Source organism: Prionailurus viverrinus, chromosome E3, assembly GCF_022837055.1.
Source record: "Prionailurus viverrinus isolate Anna chromosome E3, UM_Priviv_1.0, whole genome shotgun sequence".
Classification (NCBI taxonomy): Eukaryota; Metazoa; Chordata; class Mammalia; order Carnivora; family Felidae; genus Prionailurus; species Prionailurus viverrinus.
Genome location: NC_062576.1, coordinates 38,043,189 through 38,068,053, shown reverse-complemented (window position 1 = coordinate 38,068,053; position 24,865 = coordinate 38,043,189). Strand labels below are relative to the sequence as shown.

General features: G+C 56.9%; 1 protein-coding gene across 5 annotated transcripts in view; it reads left to right on the top strand.

The window, feature by feature from the left end:
* The window catches only part of MGRN1 (mahogunin ring finger 1), a 54,759-nt gene that overhangs the window by 27,698 nt on the left and 2,196 nt on the right, over positions 1 to 24,865 (top strand). For 2 of the 5 annotated variants that reach the window (XM_047838185.1, XM_047838189.1), the window contains exons 5-16: positions 3 to 120; positions 6,501 to 6,567; positions 7,221 to 7,270; positions 9,394 to 9,441; positions 10,041 to 10,109; positions 11,527 to 11,686; positions 13,908 to 14,017; positions 16,685 to 16,750; positions 18,330 to 18,556; positions 19,467 to 19,584; positions 19,852 to 19,897; positions 21,351 to 21,449. In XM_047838185.1, the coding sequence (XP_047694141.1) occupies positions 3 to 120; positions 6,501 to 6,567; positions 7,221 to 7,270; positions 9,394 to 9,441; positions 10,041 to 10,109; positions 11,527 to 11,686; positions 13,908 to 14,017; positions 16,685 to 16,750; positions 18,330 to 18,556; positions 19,467 to 19,584; positions 19,852 to 19,897; positions 21,351 to 21,449 (1,178 nt within the window). Of the gene's footprint in view, positions 1 to 2; positions 121 to 6,500; positions 6,568 to 7,220; positions 7,271 to 9,393; positions 9,442 to 10,040; positions 10,110 to 11,526; positions 11,687 to 13,907; positions 14,018 to 16,684; positions 16,751 to 18,329; positions 18,557 to 19,466; positions 19,585 to 19,851; positions 19,898 to 21,350; positions 21,450 to 23,493; positions 23,539 to 24,865 lie in introns of all 5 variants that reach the window. The other 3 variants (XM_047838188.1, XM_047838190.1, XM_047838187.1) reach the window with 3 other exon arrangements.

The window sequence follows — 24,865 nt, the reverse complement described above, 5'->3', positions numbered from 1 at the left end:
AGGTACAGCCCCAGGAGCCCTGCCCTGCAGTCCGAGACCGTCCACTACAAGAGAGGGGTGAGCCAGCAGTTTTCCCTGCCCTCCTTCAAGATCGACTTCTCCGAGTGGAAGGATGATGAGGTAACCTGGCCCCCATCACCAGCCCTCTCCCGATCACTGTCCGATTGCCACAGGCCTGTCTGCTCACATTCCTTGAGTGGCTGATAAGCCTCAGGAGTGTATGTGTGCTCAGTCGGGCGTGCGCTGGACCAGGGAGCGGGGTGTGATTTGAGTGTTGGCTAGACTGGATGATTGAGGACGGACAGAGCGCCAGCAGTTAGAGGCCCCAGTTAGCGGCTTGGGTGGTGCGTTGTCGGGGCTGTGGGACTGCAGTCTGGCAGGGTCCCTTCCACCTTCTGGTTCTTGGCTGGGGCTGGCAGTTTCTATCACATGAAGGATGGCAATGGGAGCTTTGTCTGTAACAGCAAAATTTGGACATAACCTGTCTGTCCGTGACAAAGGGATTGCTTATTCACTGATGTTACGGGAACCATATGATCATATGGGCACCGTGGTTCGTTTCCGTAACGGGATGCCGTGCAGCCCCAGCAGGTGGAAGGGATCTGTGTGTACCGTACACACCGGTACCGAAAGCCCCTCCTGGGTCTGGAGAAGAGTCTGTTGCAGACAGAGGTGCAGTATAATTTCACTCACGCGACAAGAGAGATGCACAAAGCCATTTCCGCAGGTGTCCGTATGTGTGTATAAAGCTCAAGGAGAAACTGGAGAAGATGCCCATGAACTACATGGTGGTTATTTCTGCGCAGGGTCTTGATATAAGACAAAGAGTCCTGCGTTACACACGCACAAGCCCATTCTGCACGTGAACAGTGTGAGTGCCAGCAGTAAGTATATATGTGTCTGAGTTGTTTGAACAGGTCTTTTAAGGTAGAATTTGCATACCATAAAACTCACCCCTTTTAAGTGTATAATCCAGCGATTTTTAGTAAATTCATGAATTATGCTGTGGTCACCACAGTCCAGTTCTAGAATGTTTCCGTCCTCCCAGTAGGGTCCCTCATGCCCATTCTTAGTTAATCCTAGTTTGTAGTCCCAGCCCCTGGTAAGTCCTCATGTACTTTCTGGATGTTTTATATAAATGGAATCATATGATAGGTGGCCTTTTGTATCAGGCTGCTCTCACTTGGCTGAATTCTCTAGTTTTTTAAAGAAGGTAGTCATGTATTACTGAAGTACATTATGGGGAAGGAGTGGAGGCAGCGGGGCGTGGGATGGTGTAGGAGCTGGGCAGGTGGGTTCTGGGTCATGAGCTGTGTCAGAAGGTGAAGGCCACACCGTGGTGTTTGCTCTCGTTCGTCAGGGCGCTTTGGCGGCCAGCAGCAGAAGCTGCCTCTACTGCTCATGTGAGGAAGTCTTCTGAAAGAAGGATGGGGCTTTTGGAGCCCCAGGAAGAGCTGGACAGCCAGGCCTTGGGACAGCCCCGCCCCCGGCCTCGTTCCAGCACATGGCTCCATCTCAGTGTCCACACACTGCTGGCTGGGATACCCAGCGGCTGCACGCAGTCCTGCCCGCCCTCCTGTGAATGCAGGAGAGCTGCTCCTTAAGGAGAGGGGGGCTGAGAGGGCAGCAAGGGGCTATTCAGACACGTGGGTGCCCTCACCCTGCGGTCGTTGTGGGGAGGACCGGGTTGAGCCCGCATCTGTTTGGTGACCTCTGTGTGTAGTGCGTCCCTTGGTATTTTGGCCGCAGAACAGGTCCTTGTGCATTTGTAGGTGTGCTGAGTCAGCCAGCACTTCGGGTGCTAGCCCCCAGTGAGGCCAGTTGTCCTGGGGGCACACCTGGCTCATAAACCAGTCTGAAGTGCCACACACGGGCACCCCCTTTCCTCCCTTAGAGCTTCAGGAGGCCCACATCCCAGGTCATCAGCATGTGGCAACGCGGCCATGGCTGGGGTGGTGGTAGGCGCCACGTGGAGTGGTGGTGGCCACTCCGGGCCTGTCCAGTGTGGAGTCACCCCAGGACCTTTCCTTGCCTTTGCCTTCTCTGGTGATCACCGCAGCTAGTGTGTTTTTGAAATCAACTCACTTCGTTTGTGTTTTTTTTCTTTGTTTTTTTTTTTTTTTTTTTTTTTTTGCGATAGAATACACAGAACAAAGTTTGCCATTATGACATTTAGTACAGTCCTGTATGCGTACCTCTGTGCAGTCCCAGAACATTTTCATCACCCCAGCGGGAAACTCTGCACCCATTAAGCGGTGATTTCCATTCTCCCCTCTATTACGTGTATTTATATTTTTTCTTCAAAAAATTTTGTGTAATGTTTATTTATTTTTGAGAGGGAGAGAGAGACAGAGTGCCAGCAGGGGAAGGGCAGAGAGAAAGGGAGGCACAGAATCCGAAGCATGCTCCAGGCAGTCAACGCAGAGCCAGATGCAGGACTTGAACCACCACATTCTGTGAGATCATGACCTGACCCAAGTCAGACGCTCAACTGACTGAGCCACCCTGGCGCCCCTCTTCTTCTTCATCTTTTTTTTTTTTTAAACGTTTATTTATTCTTGAGAGGGAGAAAGAGACGGAGTATGAGCAGGGGAGGGGCAGAGAGAGAGAGAGAGAGGGAGACACAGAATCCGAAGCAGGCTCCAGGCTCCAAGCTGTCAGCACAAAGCCCAATGCGGGGCCCGAACCCACAAACCTCGAGATCATGACCCAAGCTAAAGTCAGACACTCAACTGACTGAGCCACCCATGTGCCCCTACATGTGTTTTTAAAAGGAAACTGTGGGGCGCCTGGGTGGCGCAGTCGGTTAAGCGTCCGACTTCAGCCAGGTCACGATCTCACTGTCCGTGAGTTCGAGCCCCGCGTCGGGCTCTGGGCTGATGGCTCAGAGCCTGGAGCCTGTTTCCGATTCTGTGTCTCCCTCTCTCTCTGCCCCTCCCCCATTCATGCTCTGTCTCTCTCTGTCCCAAAAATAAATAAACGTTGAAAAAAAAAATTAAAAAAAAAAAAAAAAATAAAAGGAAACTGTATCAGTTATTACCATAGTTGGGAAACTGCTTAAACTTGCCATAGGTAAAAGGTTCTGGAAGTTAAGCTGTATGGAGAGCCAGCTGTTATGATGTCCTGTCACTGTGTCATTGGCTGCCGAAGGTGCTGAAGCGGACATTGGCAGGTGTTAGAAGCCTGACAGATACTCGGGCACCAAACCCAGATTTTTCCTCAACCAGGGCTTCTCAGTCTCAGTGCTGTTGAGCCCTGGGGCCCAGATCATTCTCTGTGGTGAGGGCTGTCCTGGGCACTGTGGGATGTTGATCCTTGGCCTCCACCCGCCACGTGCCAGGAGCCCCCCCTAGTGGTGATAGCCAGGGATGTCCCAGACACCGCTAACTGCCCTCTCGCCATTCTCCTTTCTAGCCATTTTCCTGGATTTGCCTATTTAAAGATTACAACAGTAATGTATGCTTATTGTAAAATGTGCAAATTATACAGAATTTGTAAGGCAAAACGCGCTCCAGTTGAATCTTCTCCAGAGGCAACCACTTCTGATCATTTAGGGGGTGTATTCCAGACTTTTCTCTCATGTGCATTTGTTTGTCGTAAAGATTCAGTCATGCGTAGAAATATTATTCTGTAGCTTGTTTTTCTCCCCCACAATCATTGAAAGTCATTTTCTGATACATCATTACACATAATGAGTTATCTAAATTCAAAAACCTATGTTTTCCCTTTGAAGTACATACTCCTTGAAGGCAAAGCTCTTACCTGTGCATGAATGCAGTGAACAGTGTGTGTGGATACATTTCCAGAGGATAAGTACTCTTGTCTCCACTGTGTTGTTGCCTGCTGGCTTTACCTTTCTGCTTTAATTCCCAGAGCCACTTCCTCTGGCCTTCTCCTTTCTATGTATGTATGTATGTACGTATGTATGTATGTATTTAAATGTACATCCATGTTAGCATATAGTGCAACAATGATTTCAGGAGTAGATTCCTTAGTGCCCCTTCCCCATTTAGCCCATTCCCCCCTCCTACAGCCCCTCCAGTAACCCTCTGTATGTTCTCCAAATTTAAGAGTCTTCTGTTCTGTCCCCCTCCCTGTTTTTATATTATTTTTGCTTCCCTTCCCTATGTTCATCTGTTGTGCATCTTAAAGTCCTCATATGATGTCTCTTGTTTTTTTAAACAGCTTATTGAGGTCTAATTTTCACCCCTTTAAAGTGTACAGTTTGATGATATTTACCGTAGAGATAGTCCCTGACTTCAGATGGTTCAACCTAAGAGTTTTCGACTTTACGATGGTACAGAAGCAACGCACATTGGATAGAAACTGCACTTCGAAGTCTGAATTGTCCCCTTTCCCTGGGCTAGCAATGGAGTCCTCGCTCAGAACTCCAGGTGTCAGGAGTCATGGCTTCTGGTCAGCCACATGGTCACGAGCGTAAATGACCACAGACTGGTGGCCATTCTGTTTTCCTCCTTCACTACAGCGTTCAGTACATCATGTGAGATACTCAGCACTAAATTATGAGACCGGCTTTGTGTTAGGTGGTTTTACCAGCTGTAGGCTGATGTTTTTGAGCGTGTTCAAGTTCTGCGAGGTGTATTATTAAGTGCGTTTTTGACTTCTCATACTTTGAACTTCTGAGGGGTTTCTCGAGATGTGACCCCACCGTAGAAGGTCTGTATTCATAGAGTTGTGCAGCCATCACCACCATGTAACCCCAGTCCACTTCTGTCACCCCCAGAAGAAACGCTCTGCCTGTCCGCATTCCTTCCCCAGCCTCCCCCTCAGCCCCTGGCAACCACTCATCTACTTCCATCACCGTGGATGTGCTTGTTCTGGAAGTTTCAAATAAACAGTCATACACTGTGCGACCTTTTGTGACTGGCTTCTGTCACTGAGCGCGTGTCTCACGCAGGTGGTAGCAGTTGTCAGCACGTCATTCCTTTCCACGGCTCACGATACTCCGCTGTGTGGTTGGACCATGCTCGGTTCATCTGTTCACCAGCTGACGGGCGCTTAAGTTGTCTTCACCTTTGGGTTCTTAGGAGTAATGCCATTCTGAACGTCGCTATACAAATTTTGGTGTGGGTGTGTGTTTTTATTTCTCTTGGTTATGGTTTGCTTTTTAATTTTATTTTTTAAGGCTAGTTTTCATAGTAGTTTCAGGTTCACAGCACAGTTGAGAAGAAGGTATAGAGATTTCCCATAGAGCCCCATCCCCACATAAGCATAACTTGTTTTACTGCATTGTAGTGTGGGCGTCTTTTGAGATGTCCTAGTGGTTGGAGTGGCTTCTTTGCTGGTTTTCAGGCTCCCTGTACCCTGAGGCTGCCGTGAGCCTGCGGCCTGGCTGGGTCCTGTCCTGAATACATTCTTCACCGCCCCGCGTGCAGCTGGTGTGCACATGGCTTCCTGTAGTCCTGCGTTCCTGGGAATCCATGGCCTGTGTCTCTGTGAGGCTTTCCCAGGCCACTGTCCTCCTCAGCTCCTGCTGCCTGAACATGCCGAGCTTTGCATGGCTGGTGTTCATGGCATGTTTTGTTGACCACCATGGTCACTGGGCATAGCTTTTATCCCTCTTTTACAGACAGGGAAACTGAGGCTTGGGTGGTGGAGCCAGACTCCATCCTAACACCTGGCCCCTCCCAGTCCCGCCTCCCACTGGCAGCCTGAGACCCACAGGCACCTTCTGGGCCTCCCCTTGCAGCCCTGCTTCGGGTGACCGCAGTGGTCACCTCTGTCCTGTGGCCCTGCTGGTGAGCCGATGTGGACTACGCGCAGGGAGACACATGTGGGGAGGAGAGCGGTCTTTGGCCAGGGGGCAGCTGGGAGCCACGGAGGAGAAGGAAAAGTGAGAGAGGGTTTGTCCTTGAGCTCATCCGCCTGCCACGGTGTCGCCGCTCCCTTCTCCTCTAGTGTCCACCCAGGAGAACGGAAAATGGCTCAGATGGATGCTGTCCTTCGGTGCTCGTGGCACCCAAAGGGGAACAGCCCAGGTGTCCCTTAGCTGGGAGTGGTCGAGTGTGGTCTGGCCGTGTGGTGGGAGTGTCACTCAGCCTTAGGGAGGGAGCACTGGCACGCGTGTGGCATGGATGAACCTTGAAAACATGGTGCTCACTGAAGGAGGCCAGACAGAAAAAATCGATGCCCAGACCGGACGTACCTATGGACACAGTGGGGCTTAGCAGGTGGGGAGGGCTGGGGAGCGAGTGGTGATGGGGACAGGGTTCCTGTGGGGACATGAAGAGTGTTCTGGAAATGGATGGTGGAGGTGGTGAACGTGGCCTTACAAATGTACTTAATGCCACTGAGTTACACGTGTTTGCCACGTCAGTCATTTTTATCTATTTCGCCGAAATGGGAAAAGTGCAGCCTGACGTCTGTCTTCCCTCGCCATTTTGTCTGTGTCTGCGTGAGCTCTGCCGCGACGCCATCCTGCTCACCGCGCCTCCTCCCTGCAGCTCAGTCTGACTGTTCTCTCTTCGTTTTCTCCTCAGTTGAACTTTGACCTGGACCGGGGCGTGTTTCCAGTGGTCATCCAGGCCGTGGTAGATGAAGGAGATGGTGAGCGGCCTTCCCTTGTGCATCCCCCTTCCAGGCCGTGGACGCTTCTCTCCTCAATCAGCCGAGGAGTTGATTCCAGACGTGATGAAAGATGTTGGCTCAGCCCACTTAGCACTTTTAAGGCCGTAGGGTTCAAGCCCCAAGCTGTCCGTCTGTCGGGCCCCCTCCTGGGCTGTGGGGCCCTCCCTTCAGCTCCTTCTCCCGACTCAGGAATTGCCGGCTGCTTGGCTTCCACTGTGGTAGCAGCCGCTAGACAGGCCTCAGGTTTTATGTCCGCCCCCAGCGGGTTGATGGAAGACCAGAGAGCGGGGCGGCCACGCTCATTGGCTGACCGGACCTGTGTCCTCCTGCCGGGCTTGCCACTGCTGTGGGCTGCAGCCCCCCAGCCCCCAGCGTGGGAGCCCTGCCGGCCGAGTCCCAGCTCCTCGGCCCTGCGGAAATGTCCCTCTGTGCAGAGCCAGCCGTGGAGATGTGGCCAGAGGGAGCAGTGGGCCCCCAGGCAAAGGAAGGCAAGATGAGGACAGTCCTCCCTAGGTTTTGGGGTCTCTGGCAGAGAGCCCGGGAAAGCACCAGCTAGGAAGAAGTTCCGGGTGGGGGGCAGAGGAGGGACTGAGGCCAGCTGTGACCACCCGTTCCTCTTTCCCCCCGGGCAGTTGTGGAGGTGACCGGCCACGCCCACGTGCTCTTGGCTGCCTTTGAAAAGGTGAGTGCCACCCTGCCCCTTAACTCTGACTGTGACTTGGGAGCGCTGGGCAGAGGGGTGCTGTTTTGAAACTAGAAGTTTGAACTTGGGGTCTGGGCCTTGGCCAAATGGGCTTAGTGCCCTGACGTTCAGGGCAGGTGGGAGGCTCTCCACATATTCTGGGCTCCAGGAGGCTGGGCTTCAAAGCAGCATCCCCTGCGGGAGGGTTTTCAAAGGGTGTCTGGTGTGTGGTAAGGGGGCATCTCCTGTAGAACCCCCTGTAACCTGCCAGCATAGGGGCGCAGACACCCCCGTGGAGGACTCTGCTCACAGACCAGCTTCTCTCTGGGATGTGGAGGGGTCACCCAGGGTTGTCACCACCCAGGACCCCCACCTTTCCCACCAGGGCCATGGGAACCTGTTAGCCTGGCCTGGTCCTTGCATGCCTGCTGTGCCGTCCCTCCAGGTGGCTGTGTCACCCTGGTCCCATGGAGCTGGGTTGACCTCACGTCCCACTGCGGCCTTTCAGACTTCTGGGGCAGATATTTGTTGTACTTACTTCTGGTGTCTGTGAGGACAGAACTGGGCCCATTGTTTGTCGTGTCCTTGGGTCACATCTAGGCCCTCCTGGGGTCCCTGAGTTGGGGATGCCTCACATATAAGAGGCCATTTACGTCCAAGGATTCACTTAATGCTACCTTCGGCCTGATGTGTATTTGAACTTAGATGTTCGTTCGTCTGTGTGGACCTGAGTTCCCAGTCTCCCCTGCTGTTCGTGTGTCGTGGCCACAGTACTTAGGGTGCGGTGGGTGTGTTGGCTGTGGTGGTGGGGATTGTCAGCCTCCCCATTGTCTCCGTGTTAGGATGTCATGGGGTCACTGCTATTCATGGGGGCCAGCAGTTGTGTGTGTGTTCACGCAGCAAGCACGTGCGTGGCTGTGTTGGGAGCAGATCCCTGCTCACCGAGACCCTTGCTGGAGGTGGTGGGGTGAGTCCCTGTTGGAGAAGGCCATGGCTGACAGCCCCACATCCCCAGAACATTGGCCTGCACTTTGAGATTGTAAAGTGTTTTCAGCACCGGCCTGTGGCCTGGGTGGACGAGGATCAGGGACCCCATGAGGAAAGCAGGCTCAGGCTGCTTCTTCTGGGCTTTGCACTGCACGTGGGCATCTGCTGACCCCCAGCCCCCAGCCTTCTCAGCCCGGTGTGTGTCTGCATCCTTGAGAGCATTAAGGGCAGTGCCCAACTCCTCCCTGTGATCTGGGTCTTTCCAGACACCCCAGGGATTAGTGCAGCTGGGCCTGAGGCCCCTTTTTAAATCATCTGTCTTGTGCCCCCTGCCTCCCCCTGCCCAGCCCCAGGGGCTGGTGACACAGAGCGACCAGGGCAGAGGTTGGGCCTCTCCCTCACCAGCTACGCTCCCCAAGCCCGGCCTTGTCAGAAGGGATGGTGTTTCCTGTGCGTTGGTTGCTCTGGCGGAGTTAGGGGCTGTCAATGGCAAACATGCCGTTGGCCTTTCCAGTCTAGAGCCCAATGAGAAACTGCTTTATTTTTGGAGTCCGTCATCCTGAAAATGCCTCGTGTTGGTCTCCGTTGACTCGGAGGGGCAACTGGTGTTGTTGCAAGATCTCAGGTCTTGTCCCTTAATTAACCTCCATCTCCCGGTGGTGTGCCTCCCCAGATACCACCAGACACATCTATCCTCTTTAGTTCTTGGCGTGTTTAGACTTGGGGCTTTCCTGTGTACGTGTGCGTGCCTCGTCTCGTGTGCGTGTGCATGCTTTATCTTCCTGGCTGGGCCGTGCCCTTTCGGGGTTAGAACTCGGTTGTCTTAGTTCTTGCCATCCAGGTGCTGCTTCTTGCTATTGGGAGGCTCTTAGAACTCCAGCCGATGGTCATAAACCTGAATGTGCTTAAGAGAACTACCCAGAGAAAGTGGGTTACTTGTGTCAGGGCGGACCCAGGAGGTGGTCCTCTAGGTAGTTTCGAGGCCCAGTCAGAGGGCCACATTTGGAGACACTGGCTGGGCTCCGTCCTTCAGCTGTGGGTGGGGAACGGCTGGGGAATGGCCTGCAGCTTGCCAAGCAGAGTGCTAAGTGGTACCCGCTTGACTGAGTTGATCTCTGCGTCTTTCTCCCCTGTAGCACGTCGACGGTAGCTTCTCTGTGAAACCTTTAAAGCAGAAGCAAATTGTAAGTCTGGTAGAAGAAACATCAAGATCCCTTTTGACCCCAGGGTCATCATCTGGGCCCTGGGAAGTCTGGATCTGCCTCCTCGGGTGTGTGCATGTGCCCGTGTCCCAGCATTGACTCCTAGCCCCGAGTCTCGTCTAGCTGCACAGGGCGTGTTTGTGGTCCATAGACCCGTGTGGGAAACACAGCAGCTCAGGCCGCTTCTGAACTTGGTCAGTGTAAGGGCTGACTGGTCACTCTTGTGCAGCTCGTGACTGGTGGGTTCTAAGTAGTTTTTCTCTGGGGAGGGGGATGGTAAGGTGGGCAGAGGGTATGGTTGCCTGGCCCATATAGAGGTTGGCACCATGCCCCCCAGGGGGCAGAACCACTGGGCCTCCCGTCCTATTGCCCGTGCTACTGGTTGGGCTGGGCAGGTAGCAGATTCTCTGCCCTTCTCCTGGCATGGGGCCCATTTCCTGAGGTGCGGGTGGACAGAATTTCAAACCACGACTGCCCTGGGAACCAGGTCCGGCCCCCGGGAAGTGGTGTTGGGCCACGTGGGTGCAGAGGAGCCCTTGAGTGGGGGCGGGCAAGTGCCCGGCTACCTCTCTGCTCTCCAGGTGGACCGGGTCAGCTACCTGCTGCAGGAGATCTATGGCATCGAGAACAAGAACAACCAGGAGACAAAGGTATGTGCTTGTAGTGACACCCGCCAGACTTCAGATGGACCTCCCTCCCTAGCATTCCTTCCACCCATATAGGAGCAGGTTCCTGGAGGGACTTGCCTGGATCTCCCAGTCCTGGCCAGGGCCCGTGGGCTGGTGGTGGATGAGCTAGTCCCCTTGTGCGCCTTCTCCTGGAGGCCCTGGGACCCCAGGCTCCATTTTTCCTTACCTTTTTAACAGAGACGGGTGCCTGGCTGTCTCAGCCAGTACAGCGTGTGACTCTTGATCTGGAGGTTGTAGGTTGGAGCCCCATGTTGGGCATAGAGATTACTTAAAAATAATAATAAATCAGTAAGTGAACAGGATCTATGGGATATTTTGTCCTTTTTCCAGCAAATTCACTGGCTTGTTAACATCATTGGGTGGCCACCCGTCAGGTTAGCAGAGATAGCCTGGGGCTGTGGGACCCCGTGCTACCCTCTGCCAGCCGGCTCACCTCCCAGCCACGAGCGCCTGCACACTTGGAACTGAAACGTGTGTCTGACAGGGCCGTGGTCCGGCGCAGCCAGGGAAGGGTAGCAGAGAATCAACCTGTGCCTTTGTCATCGTTTTAAAGGCACAAGTGAAAGTGCCATCTCTTAAAAATGTCTGGAAGTCTTGCACCCCAGCTTCTGTGATCTCTGGAACCCACTAGAAGCTGGAAGTCAGGGCAGCTTGGTGCTTGATCAGGCCCTTAGCCTCAAGTGAGTGCCCTGTGTGTGTCTCACATGCTAACACTGCAGGCTGGCCGACTTTCTGTTAAGAGCCCAGAAGTATGTATTTTAACTGTACTGGCCGTACCGTGTCTGTCGTGTCCGTTCAGTGCCCTGATTTTACGTGTAGCGCGCAAGTAGCCGTAGCTGTCTGGAAACCGGGGGGCAAGGCTGTAAACTTCCAGTAAAACTTTATTTATGGAAACGGGTGGTGGGGCCACAGCTTGCTGTTGTGCAGTGTTGCCGTCTTCTGATCCAGACACTCATTTCGATTAGGCGGGTTGGGCATGTCAGTACCCTGTGCAAGACTTGCTCCGTAATGTTGGGTCCTTTCCACGTTTTCTTTTTGGTTCTGAGGAATAGAAGGAGACCAGAACTTTTCGGGGTTTGGTATGTGTGTGGGTGGGAGTCCCAGGCTCTCCTCTGTGCTGGGCCGCGCACAGGCCGGGACTGAGCTTGGTGCCCTGTGAGTGCGGCTCTGGGCCACGTGTCCCGAGGGAGTCGTGCTCCGGGGTGACCTTCTTCTGCTCTCTTGGGCTCCCCTCTGCCACAGCAGCCCCCAGGGGAAGCGGGGGACGGCCGGGGGGACGGCCAGGGACGGAAACGCCTGCCCGCCCCCCTCCCCGCCCCGGCCCCTTCCTCTGGCCCGTGGGAGCCCACCGACCCCGGGGCCCTTCGTGTCCCTGCAGCCGTCGGATGAGGAGAACAGCGACAACAGCAACGAGTGTGTGGTGTGCCTGTCGGACCTGCGGGACACGCTGATCCTGCCCTGCCGGCACCTGTGCCTGTGCAACTCGTGCGCCGACACGCTGCGCTACCAGGCCAGCAACTGCCCCATCTGCCGGCTGCGTGAGTGGGGCCTCCCGCCCAGGGCACGGCGAATGGGATGTGGAGGTGGCGCGGGTGGTTAGCAGCCACGGCGACCCCGCTCGCGCCTGCGTGGCTCCCCTCCTCAGAAAATTAGACTCGGGGAGTTAACGGCCGGGGAGGGTGCGCCAAGGAGGTTCTTGCATTGAAATTACAGCTGGACAGAAATCGACCAGTGAATCAAATCTTTATTTACTTATTTATTTATTTTTTAATTTTTTTTTTTTTCCAACGTTTATTTTTTGGGACAGAGAGAGATAGAGCACGAACGGGGGAGGGGCAGAGAGAGAGGGAGACACAGAATCGGAAACAGGCTCCAGGCTCTGAGCCATCAGCCCAGAGCCTGACGCGGGGCTCGAACTCACGGACCGCGAGATCGTGACCCGGCTGAAGTCGGATGCTTAACCGACTGCGCCACCCAGGCGCCCCTTTATTTATTTTTTAAAACACTTTTATTTCATTTGTTTTGAGAGAGCATGTGTGTGCAGGGGGCGGGGCGGTCAGAGCAAGAGAGAGACAATCCTAAGCAGGCTCCGTGATGTCAGCACAGAGCCCAGCGAACTGTGAGATTGTGACCTGAGTCCAAATCAAGAGTCGGACACTTCACCGACTGAGCCACCCCGGTGCCCCTCAAATCTTTAAATGTTACATGGAAAATATTTGATTTAAAAAAACATCCCGGTGAGGTGGGAAGTGAGCTAGGTGGAAGGTGATTGAGGGATTGGTTTCCTGGAGCACTTCAGACATTTTCTCAAATTTACCGCATGGAGTGTGATTCTGAATGGTGTTTGTCTTCCAGTGGAGGAATTTAAACATTCTCAGGGCAGAAAATCCCACGGATCAAAATGAGCATCAGGCTGGTGGGTGGGTCCCGGCAGGGAGGGACCAGGGTGTGGGTGAGGAGAGAGCCCGCTCACCAGAGCTGCAGGTGTCATCATTTAGTAGGTAGATGATGGCTTTTTGGAGAAAGCCTTCCTGCCGTTTCACACCTGGGTGTGCTGGTCACAGAGTCCTTGGGGCTGGGGGCGGGGGAGGGGGTACTCCTGCTTCACCCCGCGCTCCCGAGTCAGAATGCAGCTGTGTGACCAGAACTGCCATGCTTGTCTTATCATCACTCTCCGGGGCTCAGAGGAAACCTGTGCAAGGTCACAGCTAGTAAGGGGCGGGGGTGGGTCTCCCCTGGTTGTCCCCTGAGACAGACAGGTGTGTGCACGGACCACAGGGCAGGCTGAGCACGTGGAGGTAGAGGATGAGGCCGTGGGGTGTGTGGGGTCCGGAGCCCAGCCCTGATGAGGTGTTGGGGGTTGGGAGGGGAGGCTGCAGGGGGGCCGTGTGCTGGCCCTGGAGGGACAGGCGGCAGGGCCCCCAGCCTGTGCTGGGACAGTTGTAGCATGGAGGGCCGGTAGCCTCTGCTGTCTGAGCCCCGACCTCCCCCACATGCCTCGCCTCCTGGGCATTTTCAGGGGTGTGGGGTGCATATGATCTGGAGGCTCAGGGTCTAGACAGCCTAGAGCGAGGGTCCCTGGCAGATGTATGTAGCACTTGGGCCGGACGAGCTGGACCAGGACCCTTGTCTCTGGGGCCCGCAACCTGGGGTGACTGCTGCTCACACTGAGGATGTGGTTGTCTCTGGTCTTGTTGCAGCAAGTGCTGATGCAGTTTGTGACTGTGTGTTGTGTGTGTGCACTTCTCGTAAACGTTACACTCTTGTTAGTGGGCCTGACGTTATACCATCAATAGTCTGCCTCCTAACTTATTCCCGACTCTGTGCTGCTTCTCGTTTCCCGGGATAGAGAAGGTGCCGTCGGCGACGTTCACATACATACGTCTGCCTGCCCTTGGTATAACTTCCAGGAAGACACTGGCCAGTGTCCAGGCCCACTCGGCTTTTAGCTGGTCACCAGGTGTGACCCAGCCACGCTCACCGTTGAGTGCATAGTGGGGGCTTTGGCATGTGAGAGGCTACCATGCCCTGCCTGCTGCCCTAGCAGCTCTGCCTGAGCTGGGGACAGTGCAGGACCCGGGGGAGAAAGCTCTCTTCTGGGCTGTTTCATTATGACTCTGTTTTGCTTTGGATTCGGAAACGTGGCTTGACCCAGGACCACTGTAGGGTGGGTGGCCAGCATCCCCGGAGCCTGGGGAGCCGCAGTGGTGCTGGAACTGGCTGCTCCTTACCTGATGGGCGCCCTTCCCTCTGCCATAGCTTTCCGGGCCCTCCTGCAGATTCGGGCGGTGAGGAAGAAGCCAGGAGCCCTGTCTCCGGTCTCTTTCAGCCCTGTTCTGGCCCAGAGCATGGACCACGATGAGCATTCCGTAAGTGCCTCTTTCTTCTTTGTTGAGGGGTGTGCAGCAGAGTCAGGAGGGGGTCTGCAGGAAGCCCCTGACCACTTGCAGAGACCCTCAGGCGTCCAGATGCCCTCAGGGCTTACCTTTGTGTTAGTGGCTTCAGGTTCCCAGTGGGGCCTTGCTGGTCAGGGACTCTGAAAGTGTGGCTGGAAGGAAGGGCGGGGCCAGACTGCCTGCCTCTCTCTGTGTCTTCCGCCTCTCTGAGCCTCTGCCCTCATCTGCCTGCCACAAGTGGTGGTGAGGTTGACCAGGGTGATCCAGGCCGGGCCCAGTGAGCCCCGGCTCCGGGGCGTGTTGTTGTTTGCCAAGAGCAAGGGACACCCGATGGCAGGTAACCTTGGAGCGTCTGTCACCATCATTCTACCAGCCATGGGCCACTCTGTGGGTCCTGGGAAGTGAGGTGTCGTCCAGAGGACGGCTGCAACATGTCTGCCACGTGTTCTCTGCCCCTGAAAAGGGGTGTCCGGCCTGGTCACACAGGAGGGCACGTTGGCAGGTGTCCACCTTGCTTCCGGGAAACCATAAGGTAGAGCTTGTGCTGGCAGATGAGGGGAGTCGGAGTCAGGCTTTGGGGAGAGAGATGGCTCTCTGGCTCAAGAGATAGGCAGAAGGCAGGGAGAGATGTAGAGACACAGAAAAATAGGCAGAGAGATGAGCAGAGACACAGAATCACAGAGACACAGAGAGAGACACCAGGAGAAATGAAGAGAGACAGGAATGAGGGCAGGAAGGTAGGTATTGAGACATGGGCAGAGAGGCACATCGGAGACAGGGATAGGGTGGGAAGGGGAGGCTGGCAGGGCAGGCAGGGCAGAAAGGGGCCAGGAGCAGGCCAGGGAGCAGGCAGAGGTCTTGAGCTCCTGGGTCCCAGACGGCCACAGCAGTTGTCAGCCAGTGGGTCTATGTTCTTGGCTCTCGGCTGAGGTTGTTGGGATTCATTGATTCTTAGAGGCCCTGCCAACTGTCTACATGGGACAAAGGACCCAAACCCTGTGGTTTGCACACCCACAAGATGGGTTCCTGCATTGGGCCGGTGGGCGTAATGTTTGGCCCATATGGTGTTTCTGAATACTGGGCCAAAGTTTGCTTGTTTATTTAAATTTTTTTTTGTTTTAGAGGGAGAGAGAGCGTGAGTGGGAGGAGGGACAGCGGGGAGACAGAATCTTAAGCAGGCTCCACGCTCAGCATGCAGCCCACCACAGGATTTGATCCCACGACGCTGGGATCGTGACCTGAGCCAAAACCAAGAGTCAGGTGTTCAGCCAACTGAGCCACCCAGGAGCCCCTTGCTCCAATGTTTAAAAGTCTGTAGGGGCTCCTGGGTGACGCAGTTGGTTAAATGTCTGACTCTTGAACTTGATGCAGATCATGGTCTTGTGGTTTGTGAGTTTGAGCCCTGTGTCAGGCTCTGCGCTGATGTACGGAGCCTGCTTGGGATTCTATCTCTCCTCTCTGCCCCTCCCCACCTTGTGCGTGTGTGGGGACTCTCTCTCTCTCTCTCTCTCTCTCTCTCTCCCTCTCAAAAATAAATAAACATAAAAAAAAAGAAAGTCTGGAAATTTTCCTTAAGACTCAGATTTCTGGCTTCTCTTTCAAAATATGAACCTGTGGTCTCACAGCTGGAGCAGACACAAGGCCGCCCTAAGGTGGGGTCCCATCACTCCAACTCATCCCGGGCCAGCGACACTATGTGTTTTGCCTGCTGGGCCCCTGTTGGCACCAGGGCTTACTACTCCCGGAACAGCCCTCCAGCAAATTTCGTGTTGGGCTCGAGGAACATCACATACTTCCTCCGGCAGTATACTTCCGGTAGAGAGAGGAGCAGCGCTGAGGTGTGATTGGTTCCTGATGGAGGAGTCACTGTTTTGGAGGGACGGACACCCAGGGGTGGATGGCGGGTTTTTTGTTGCTTGTCTGTGCCACTCCAGGCTCTGCCCTGGCGTCTGAGCATCAGGCCTGACCTTCCATGTTTGCCCCTCTTATCCCAAGGATAAGTACAGGGCACACTGAGGCTTGGGTTGTAAGCTTCACCTGCCCCGGAGGGCCAGTGCCTTCCCCTCCAGAGGGTTAAGGTAGGGTACGTGGGTTCTTGTTCTCTGCCACGTGTCCCGTCTAAGCAGTTTCCACGAAGCGCCACAGAGAAGCCAAATTTTCTTCAGTGGGTCTGTTAATGTTATCAATGAGTAGGGGTGATTTGGGACCAGTTTTTCTCCCCAGCTTCCTCGAGGAGTTGGACGTCGGTAATAAGTTTATACAGAGCCTCAAAAACGTGCAGGAGCCTGTCCCTTCCCTGTGCCTAGCCAGGCCCACTTGTGGGGAGCGCCTGGCCACTCTCCTGCCTGTGCTGGCCAGGACCGGCTTCTTGGGGTGACCCAGACCACGGGTGGGCAGTGGGACAGGGATGGGCTCCACCAATGGCATGGCCTCCTGGGAGTTGCATAAATGTCCAGGCCCAGGCCCCTGGGGCAGAATCTGCACTTGGTCAGGTCCCCGAACTTCATGTGCAGGTGCGGTTTGCCAGGCACAGGCTCACGGCTCACCTGGAGGCCGGCAAAGCTGAGAGACCCCAGCCAGCCAGCTCCAGCGCCGTTCGGGGGGTGGCAGTCGTAAAACGTATGATTTTTATCTTGACAGTGTCCCTTTAAAAAATCAAAGGCGCACCCCGCCTCACTGGCCAGCAAGAAACCTAAAAGGGAAACAGTAAGTGTGTTTGGCCCTATGGCTACATCTTTGCCCCGCACCCTAATGATTAAACCAATGACAAGTATGGGAAGTCATTTTCACCCCAGGCTAACGTGTTTGGTTAATTTAATCTGTCAAATCCACTCTCCCCAGTCCCGGCGTCCCTGCCCAGGAAGGGAGTTTTGTGGAACAAGCAAAGCTCAAGGTCTGTCGGCAAAAAGCCAGTGTCTCGGATCCCCGCTGCCAGGCGGCAGCGGCGCCCGCCTCAGGCTGCCCCTTCTCGCCAGCTCTGCTTCTGCCCGTGGTCCCCAGTGGCCTCGTTTCCCTTTTTTTTCTTGCTGGCAGTGGAATGATGTCGGAGGTGGCACTCACGTTGCTGCTAGTTTTTGCAAACAGTCTTCCTCGCGCTTGCCTGTTGTCCTGCATCCTCTGCCTCTCCCCCTGGATGTGAGCTCTTTGGGCCGAGGACTTGGTTTTCTTGCATTTTCCCTGCATCTCAGGGAGCAGGCGGGCGGCCTCTGCCTGGAGCCTTCACTGACGCCTGTGGCCCCTTGGCAGAACTTAGAGAGGTGGAAATCCCTGGAGGGCCATCCCAGGGATGGAGGTAGAGGTTTTTCCCATTTGGAGGGTGAGGAGGTTCAGGTTGGGAGCAAATGCAGGGCACCACAGGCCCAGGTGACCAGGGGACTCAGGAGGCTGTGTGCTGAGGGCAGGGAGCCCCCACCCCAGCCTCTCTGCTTTCCCTTGGTCTCCAGGGTTGATCCCTCGCTACCCTGAAAGGCGGCTCTCCCTCCCTTCCTTCTGGGGAGCGGTCAGGTGGGCGGGGCTTTACCTGGGGCGCGCAGCTGGGCGTTTGCCCTTCACCTTGTTTAGTGTGGCCTGGGGGCCTGACATTTCCCAGCACCTGGGCATCTCCCCACCTTTAACCCTAAAGCAAGTCTCAGTCTGTTGATGTGCTCCTCTCCCAGCACTGGAGGAGACTGGTTCTGAACCAGGGGTGCCCGTTAGAACCACCTGGAACACGCATCAGCCCCTGTGGACGCTTGCTTCAGGCCCACTGAAGATCTCGAGTTGGGCCAGATGCGTGTGTTGGGCAGAGCTCCTTGCGGGGCCAGGCCCTCCCTGGTCTAGAACACACGCGGCTCCACTGGGCTTTCCCGCCTTTGGCATGGCTTTGCTCTACACCCGCTCCTGAGCCCTCCTCTCTCTCTCTCTGACCCCTCACTCTCCACATGTGCCAGGCAGGAACAGAAAGCCAGGTAGGGGCTGGCCGAGACCAGGGGTGGGGAGGCTCTGCTAGGCGCCCTCTCTTCCTTCGTCACGGGCACCGAGCGGGCCATTTGGGTGTCCAGGGCTGCAGCTGATGACTAAGGGGGCCCTCAGAGGGTGTCTTAGGCTGCTCTGGTGTTCTTGGCGTCCCTCTGAGGGAGGTGGATATAGGTCTCTGGAAGGTAGAGTGGACAGGAGATGGTCAGAAGGCAGGTTCTGGGGAGTAGAGCATCCCTGGGGCACAAGGCCAGTGTCTGGGGCTTTGTGGCCCAGGGCAGTGGGCAGGGAGCCTGGCCAGCCCGTCCCTCACCTGCTCTTGTCCCCACAGAGCTCTGACAGCATCCCACCCGGCTATGAGCCCATCTCCCTGCTTGAGGCGCTCAACGGCCTTCGGGCCATCTCCCCGGCCGTCCCTTCAGCCCCCCTTTACGAAGAGATCACCTACTCAGGCGTCTCAGATGGCCTGTCCCAGGCCGGTTGTCCCCTTGCTGGGATCGATCGAATCCTGGAAAGCAGCCACCAGAAGGGCAAGCCGAGGAGCAAATCCCCCGACAGGTGAGGCTGGCGCTAGGATCCCCTTGGGGGTTGGCATGTGGGAACCCAGCCAGGTGCTCTGTGGCAGGTGGCGGGGGGTCTGCGGTGTCCGGGAAGAAGTGCAGACACTTGAGTTTTACAGTGCTCTGTTGGGGAATTCACCAGAATGACCCCCGGAACCAAGAACCAGTAGCAGGTTAGGTTTATGGCTAAGGCTGGTTACGACAGACGAGACAGCAAAGCAGCAGAAAAGATGCACTGGTGGGGGTGCATCCTTCCCTGTCCCAGGCCACACGGGAGCAACAAACCACAGGATGTAGGAGGGAGCCCCGTGAGTGGCAGGGTTCCGGGACTTTCTGGGGTCTTGTCACATGAGCACGTCCTGCTGTGTGAGCACCAGTGGCAGCCAGACCCGGGCCCCGCCAAACCTTGCTCACGACGTTGCCCTTGTTAGGCCCGCCAAGCAGAGGGTCCCGTCACGGTTTACCTGGACGCGTGTGAGATGCGGGCGACCAGCCTTCTGTGTTAAGTGTCTCCACGCATGGGTGCTCTTCTTTTTTAAGAAAAGTTTAGGCAGAAGTTCTGTAAAACCGGCCACAGCCCCCACGACTTGCACGTGTGACAGGACCACTCCACAGAGCAGCGTGGGTCTCTCTCCTGCTGCTCACCCACACCCCGCACCCCTGCTCCAGGGGTGGACCGTTACGACGCCCTCTCCTCCCGGAGATACGGAGCCCGTGCAGGCCTGCGCCAGCTCGCACCGCGCCAGCCCCTCTCCAGCCGCTGGGCCTGCGGGCGTTCTGCGTCTGCACCCGCCTCCCCTGGGGGCGTCTGTGTGGCAGCCCCCGGCCTCACCCACGGGTGACGTTGGCTTTAGTGGGTTGGTGTTTATCAGCCACTTGTCCTTTACCCCCCTCTTCTCTTTTGCCAGCACCCTGCGGTCTCCGTCGTCTCCCATCCACGAGGAGGATGAGGAGAAGCTCTCCCAGGACTCGGATGCCCCTCCCCCGCTGAGTGGGGCGGGGCTGGCGCTAAGCAGCTCCCCCGAGGTGAGGCCCCCTCCCCGCCTCGCCGAGACCCATCTGTCACCCTGTCCCCACTGCCCGTCTGTTGGCCTCCCTGACCTGTGGCAAAGCGTGCCCTGGGCCGCCTCCACCGCTGCTCACGCGGTGAGCTCAGCTGGTTTCCCCATCTGTGGGGTGGGTCCTGTTTGGGGGGGCCGGCGTCAGCTCGCCCTGCTGTCCCCCGACGGCCTGCAGCCCCGTCCCCCGGTGGCGGCAGCAGAGCTGCGGACACACTTTGTTCTCGTTTCCTAGAGCTTTGTGACGGAGGACGTGGACGAGGCGTCGGCACTAAAGCAAGGTAAGCCCTCCATTTTGAGGAGCGTGCTCGGGGCCTCGTTGCCGGGAGGTCGAGGTGTGTGGAGAGCGTGTGCCGGCTCCCCCGCTGGGAGTCACGGGCTCCTCTCTGCTGGCTGTCCCAGGGGACAGCCTCCGGCCACTTCTCTTTTTCCCTCCGTGCCCAGCCGGCATTTCCCAGTGGCAGTCATCTTATTTCCTGCCTGGGTCTCTGCACATGGTCAGCTCTTCCTGCTTGTCCTGTACGGGGTCCTCAGGTGGCACCTGGAGAGGCCCAGGGTCCCCAGTGCAGGTGCATAGCTCAGCCGGGCAGCTCCTCTGTGTGCCCCTGTGTCCCGTGGAGAGTGTAGCATACAGCGGCCTGCTGGGACTTGAGTCCCAGCCGCCACCGATGGGCCCTGGGCTCCTCGGGGGGGGATGACCCCCAGCTGACCTCCCAGTGGCTGCAGGATGTGCCCAGGTGCTTCCCAAGCCTCCCTCTACCAGCTGGGAGATGCTGCCACTCCTTTGTCTCGGTCATTCCTCCCTACTGTTGGACAGGTGAGGAAACAGAGGCTCCAGGTTGGGGTGGTTGGAGGCCCCAGGCCATTTAATGTGGAGGTGACAGAGCCCGGAAGTGGCCCTGGCAAGCTGGCTGGCTCCCAGGCCTACAGCATGGTGAAGACCCCAAAATAAGCTGCAGCTGCTCACTTGCTGTGACCACCCCCCTCCTTGCCAGGAGGTTCCCAGCCGGCACTGCACTGGGTGACCCACGTCTCTCCCCAGCGTGACTCCCCACCCACCGTGTGTGGGGCCCGCCTGTGGGTTGCTGGGCCTGGGGCCTTGGGTTTGGGTGTGAGTGTTGGCGCCTGGGGCAGGGGGCCCATCAGGGGTGTCGTCACTTCTGCCTCCCAGGCTGGGCTCCTGAGTGGGCCTCACCCTCTCTCGACCTCCGTTCCTTCCTGCCTGTGCAGAGCATGTGCCCGACCAGGTAGCTCTCTTCTGTGCCCATCACAGGGCCCAGGCCCCTCGTCTGCGGAGGGGCCCTCCCCCTCGAGAGCTCCCTGGGCAGCACCGGGAGCTGCTGTTGAGAGGGAGGGTGGCCACATGCAGGCCCACCCACTCCCCGCTGTGGGGCATGGGGCCAGCGGGAAAGGTACGGGTAAGCCGGAGATGTTAAATCTATCACTATTCCTTCTTGTGTTTTTTTTTAAAGGGGTACATAATGATTTTATAATAAAAGTCAAAACAAAAGCCCTGAGGTAGAGTTGAGAGAGAAGGGAAGTAAAGAAAAGCAAACCTTTGCCTCTCAGGCCTAGAGGGCAGAGGAGGGAGTCAGAGCAGAGTCTCGGGCTGGGACTGGACTCACAGTGGCTGTAGAGCCCTCAGGGAGGAAAGAGGCTCCCGGGGACCCTGACCAGAAGAGGGACAGTGGCCACCTTCGCCTGTAGACCTCTGACCTGCCCCCTCCTCTGCAGGGAGCCGAGTGCCATCCATCGAGAACGTCCTGCAGGACGGCAGCCCTGAGCCCTGCAGCCGCGGCCAGCCCCGCCTGCCGGCCGATATCTACCTGCCAGGTAACGGCATTTGAGCTCAGCCGGGGTGGGCCGGAGTGGGGGGCGCGGGCAGTGCTGTCACTGCCACACGGAGCTGGGGGCTGATCTGCCTGCTCAGGGAGCGGCTGGCCTGTTAGGAGCCTAGGTCTCCCTCCCTGGCTCTGCCCACACTCCTACTGTCAACCCCAAAGCACAGCCAGGCCCCGGCTCCACAGTCACCCCTCCTGCAGCCCCTTGCTCTTTGGGGCAGAGCCTGTGCATGAGGCCCCTTCACACTCCAGAAACAGCTCAGCATCAGGAAGGCAGGAAAGGCCCCTTGTTTAAGGAAGGTTGTGGCCCTTCTCTCTATCTCCTGCTTGGGGCCAGGCAAGCACAGCTAGTCCCGCTGGAATCCCTGACTTTTCATCCATGGGCCTGGCAGCCCCTGTTCGGGTGCCCAGCAGCAGGGCCTCTGCCCCAGGGAGCTACAAGCAGAAAATTACCTGCGTGCCCCGGGCCTGATGCTGGCATCAGCCCCCTACCACGAGCACCCACAGGGCCCAGGCCAGGGATGGAAGGATAGGCTGGGGTGCCAGGCGCCTGTAAGGCCCAAGCACAGTTGGGGAGGGGTCTTGCTTCTGCCCCCCTTTTCTAAAAGCCTCTGCCTGGAGCCTCCTGTCCCCAGCTCCTCTGGGTCAAGATCCTCAGCTTTAAGTTCTGGGCTCCAAAGATGGGGGACAGGAGTCAGGGGTTCTCAGAGACTTCTGCCTGCTGCGTGCTAAGATGCCATCTGAGGATCTGAGATCAACGTCAGCAGCCATGATGTCCTCGGAGAGTCTGGCTCCTGCCACATGTCTGGGAAGCACCTTTGCCACCCGCCTATCCCAGGACCCACCGCTGCTCAGTTCCCAGTGATCTGACCTGTGCATCTGGCCTACCTGTGATGTGCTTGGTTTGAAAGGGTCTCTTGTCCCGCCCCAGCATAGGGACAGGCAGTAGCCTGTGCAGACAGGGGGTCCCGTTAGCCCAGAGGGACCACAGTCAGCAGGTGCAAGAAAGCAGGGGAGTGTGTTTCATCAGCACCCCGGGGCCTACCCGAAGAGAAGCCCGTGGGTGAAAGCCTTGTCGGGGACCAGTGTTCCTTAGAGTAACATAGAATTCCAGTAAGTTCTTTCAAGGAACTTCAATGATTTCATTGTAATTAAAAGCTTGGGGTGCGGGGAGAGTCCAGAGAGGGACTTACAAGCACAAGTGTAGTTGTGATCCTTTGGGTGAAGGGGCACCTTGACCCCACCTGGCGGTGCCACCCCGTGCCCCACGCCAGAGTCTGCAGGTCAGGACAGGCTGGGCTCCACCCACAGGGGACACCAGGCCCAGTGGTGTGGCGTTCTCACCTCTGCCCCAGGCCAGTGGCAGGAGGCACTCTGCTGTGGAGGTCGTGGAGAGGCTGAAGTCAGGGAAGGCCAAACCCAGCCCAGGGGCAGGATAGCCAGCAGGGTGGGGCAACACCGAGGCTCTTGGTCCCGTGCCCCACGGGTGTGGGGGAGGCAGCACTGTCAGGAGTTGGGCAGGTCCTCACCGATGTGCCCACCTTCATAAGCACGTGTACCTACCTGTCTTCCTTTACTTCTAAGCCGCACCTTCTGTTCCCATCTGGTGTGTGTGTGTGAGAGAGAGAGAGAGAGAGAGCACGCGCGCGAGAGAGAACCGGACGTGCACACACCGGCACAGCTCTCCCGTGGAGGCACGGGCATAGTTTTTTGAACCTTAGTGTCCCCTGTTGATTGCAGAGTTAGGAGGTGGGGAAAACCCATAAACTTAACTGGTGAACACCTAGCTGCCGGGCGGGGCCCTTCCTGGCCCCGCCCCACCACCCCTGCCCAGGCCTGTCCTGGCTGAAAGTCTCTGCGTTGGACTGCGGCCCGGTGCTCTGTTCTCCTCTTTCAGCACATCAGTGTGCCCCCCCCCCCACCCCCCCGCGTGCCCCCGGGGACTCTTGTCCTAAAGCAGTGCGTTTGCTGCGGAACGTGCTGGTCTGTCTAGCGCTTTGCTAACTGAGCTTCCATGTCTCTCCTCCTCTGCACAGCCCTGGGGCCTGACTCCTGCTCTGTTGGTATAGAGGAGTAAGCTGGTACGTGATCGCCTTCCTACGCGTTGTGGGGTGGCTCTGAGGGGCATCCTTGACAATGTTGGAGAGAGGACCTCGCCAGCTGGCTCTCCTGCTCCCTCCCTGGGGGGTTCCTTCCCCTTCTCTGGGCTTCCTCCGCATCCGTGTCTTCCCTGGGGTCCTGGATTCTGAATCCAGAGCTCCCCAAATGTGCTACACCTTTGCCCTTGAGAGGTGGTCCTGGGAGGTCTGGCCTTGGCTGACTTCCGGAGCCAGAACTTTTTCTGTCTGGACTAGATAGCCCAGGCAAGCTCTTCCAGGGCCTCAGGAATGGTGACAGCCCTTGCTGAGACCCCACTGTTGCTGCTCACTAACCTGTCCCCCAGCCTACCTGTGGAACCTTCTGGAACACCAGCACATGCTGAAATCGGTCTGTCAGGAGGCCATGTGAGGTGACCCCACGTTATCGCCCACCCCCCCCCCCACCCTGCCAGGGAATTGCCCTCTACCTGGGTGACTTTGCCAAATGATTGTTTCATGGAAGGCTGTTCCAAGAGCACCACCAGCACATAGGCAAGTGCTTTGAGGACCGTCTTCCCTTCCTTTGCCTGATGTTAGCGGCTCTGGAAACCTGGTGCCTCCGGTGGCCCAAGTTTTCCCAGACCTGTGTTGGGTGGAGCGCGCCAGCAGGAGGCCCGGCCCGGCCCGGCAGCCCCGGCTGGCGTGCGGCCGTCCCCCAGGCAGCTGTCCTGAGCTTCGGTGTTTGTCCACTTGTTTTGACGGCTGCTCTTATGTTCCCACGCGAGCCTTTCTTGCTCTCCTTGAATGTTTCTTCTGACAAATCTTACCCACTGTTGAAATAGGGCCCAACCCTTGCATAAAGTTGGCCCTGTCCTCCGTGTCATGGCTGAGTGCTGTGATGGAGGTGAAACTTCCAGAAGTAGAAAATACACACAGGTCAGGCCGAGCTACGGAGAACTGGATGTTGCCTGCAGGCTGCATAGCAGAGCTGAGTCCCTGCGTGAAGCCACAGCCCCTAATAGTTCCCGCACCTCAGGCTGTGTCATGGGTGACATGTGGCAGAAGCACTCCTTGGTTTGCTGTTGGAGGAGTGTCCTGGGGAGCCCGTCCTCAGCAGGCGGGCGGCTGGCAGCTGGTGTTGTGCCGCCCTGAGCGTGGTGCCGGTCACTCGTTGCTGTAGGCCTGGGTCACAGCTCCAGCACCAGCACCCCGGGCAGACTTGGTCCAGGAACAGAGCGCCTCGTGGCATCGGGAGGCAACAGTGTGGAAATGGCCAAAAAGGCCTCTAAAGAAGGCTGGGTGGGGTCCTGGGGCTGCTCTGAGCATGGGA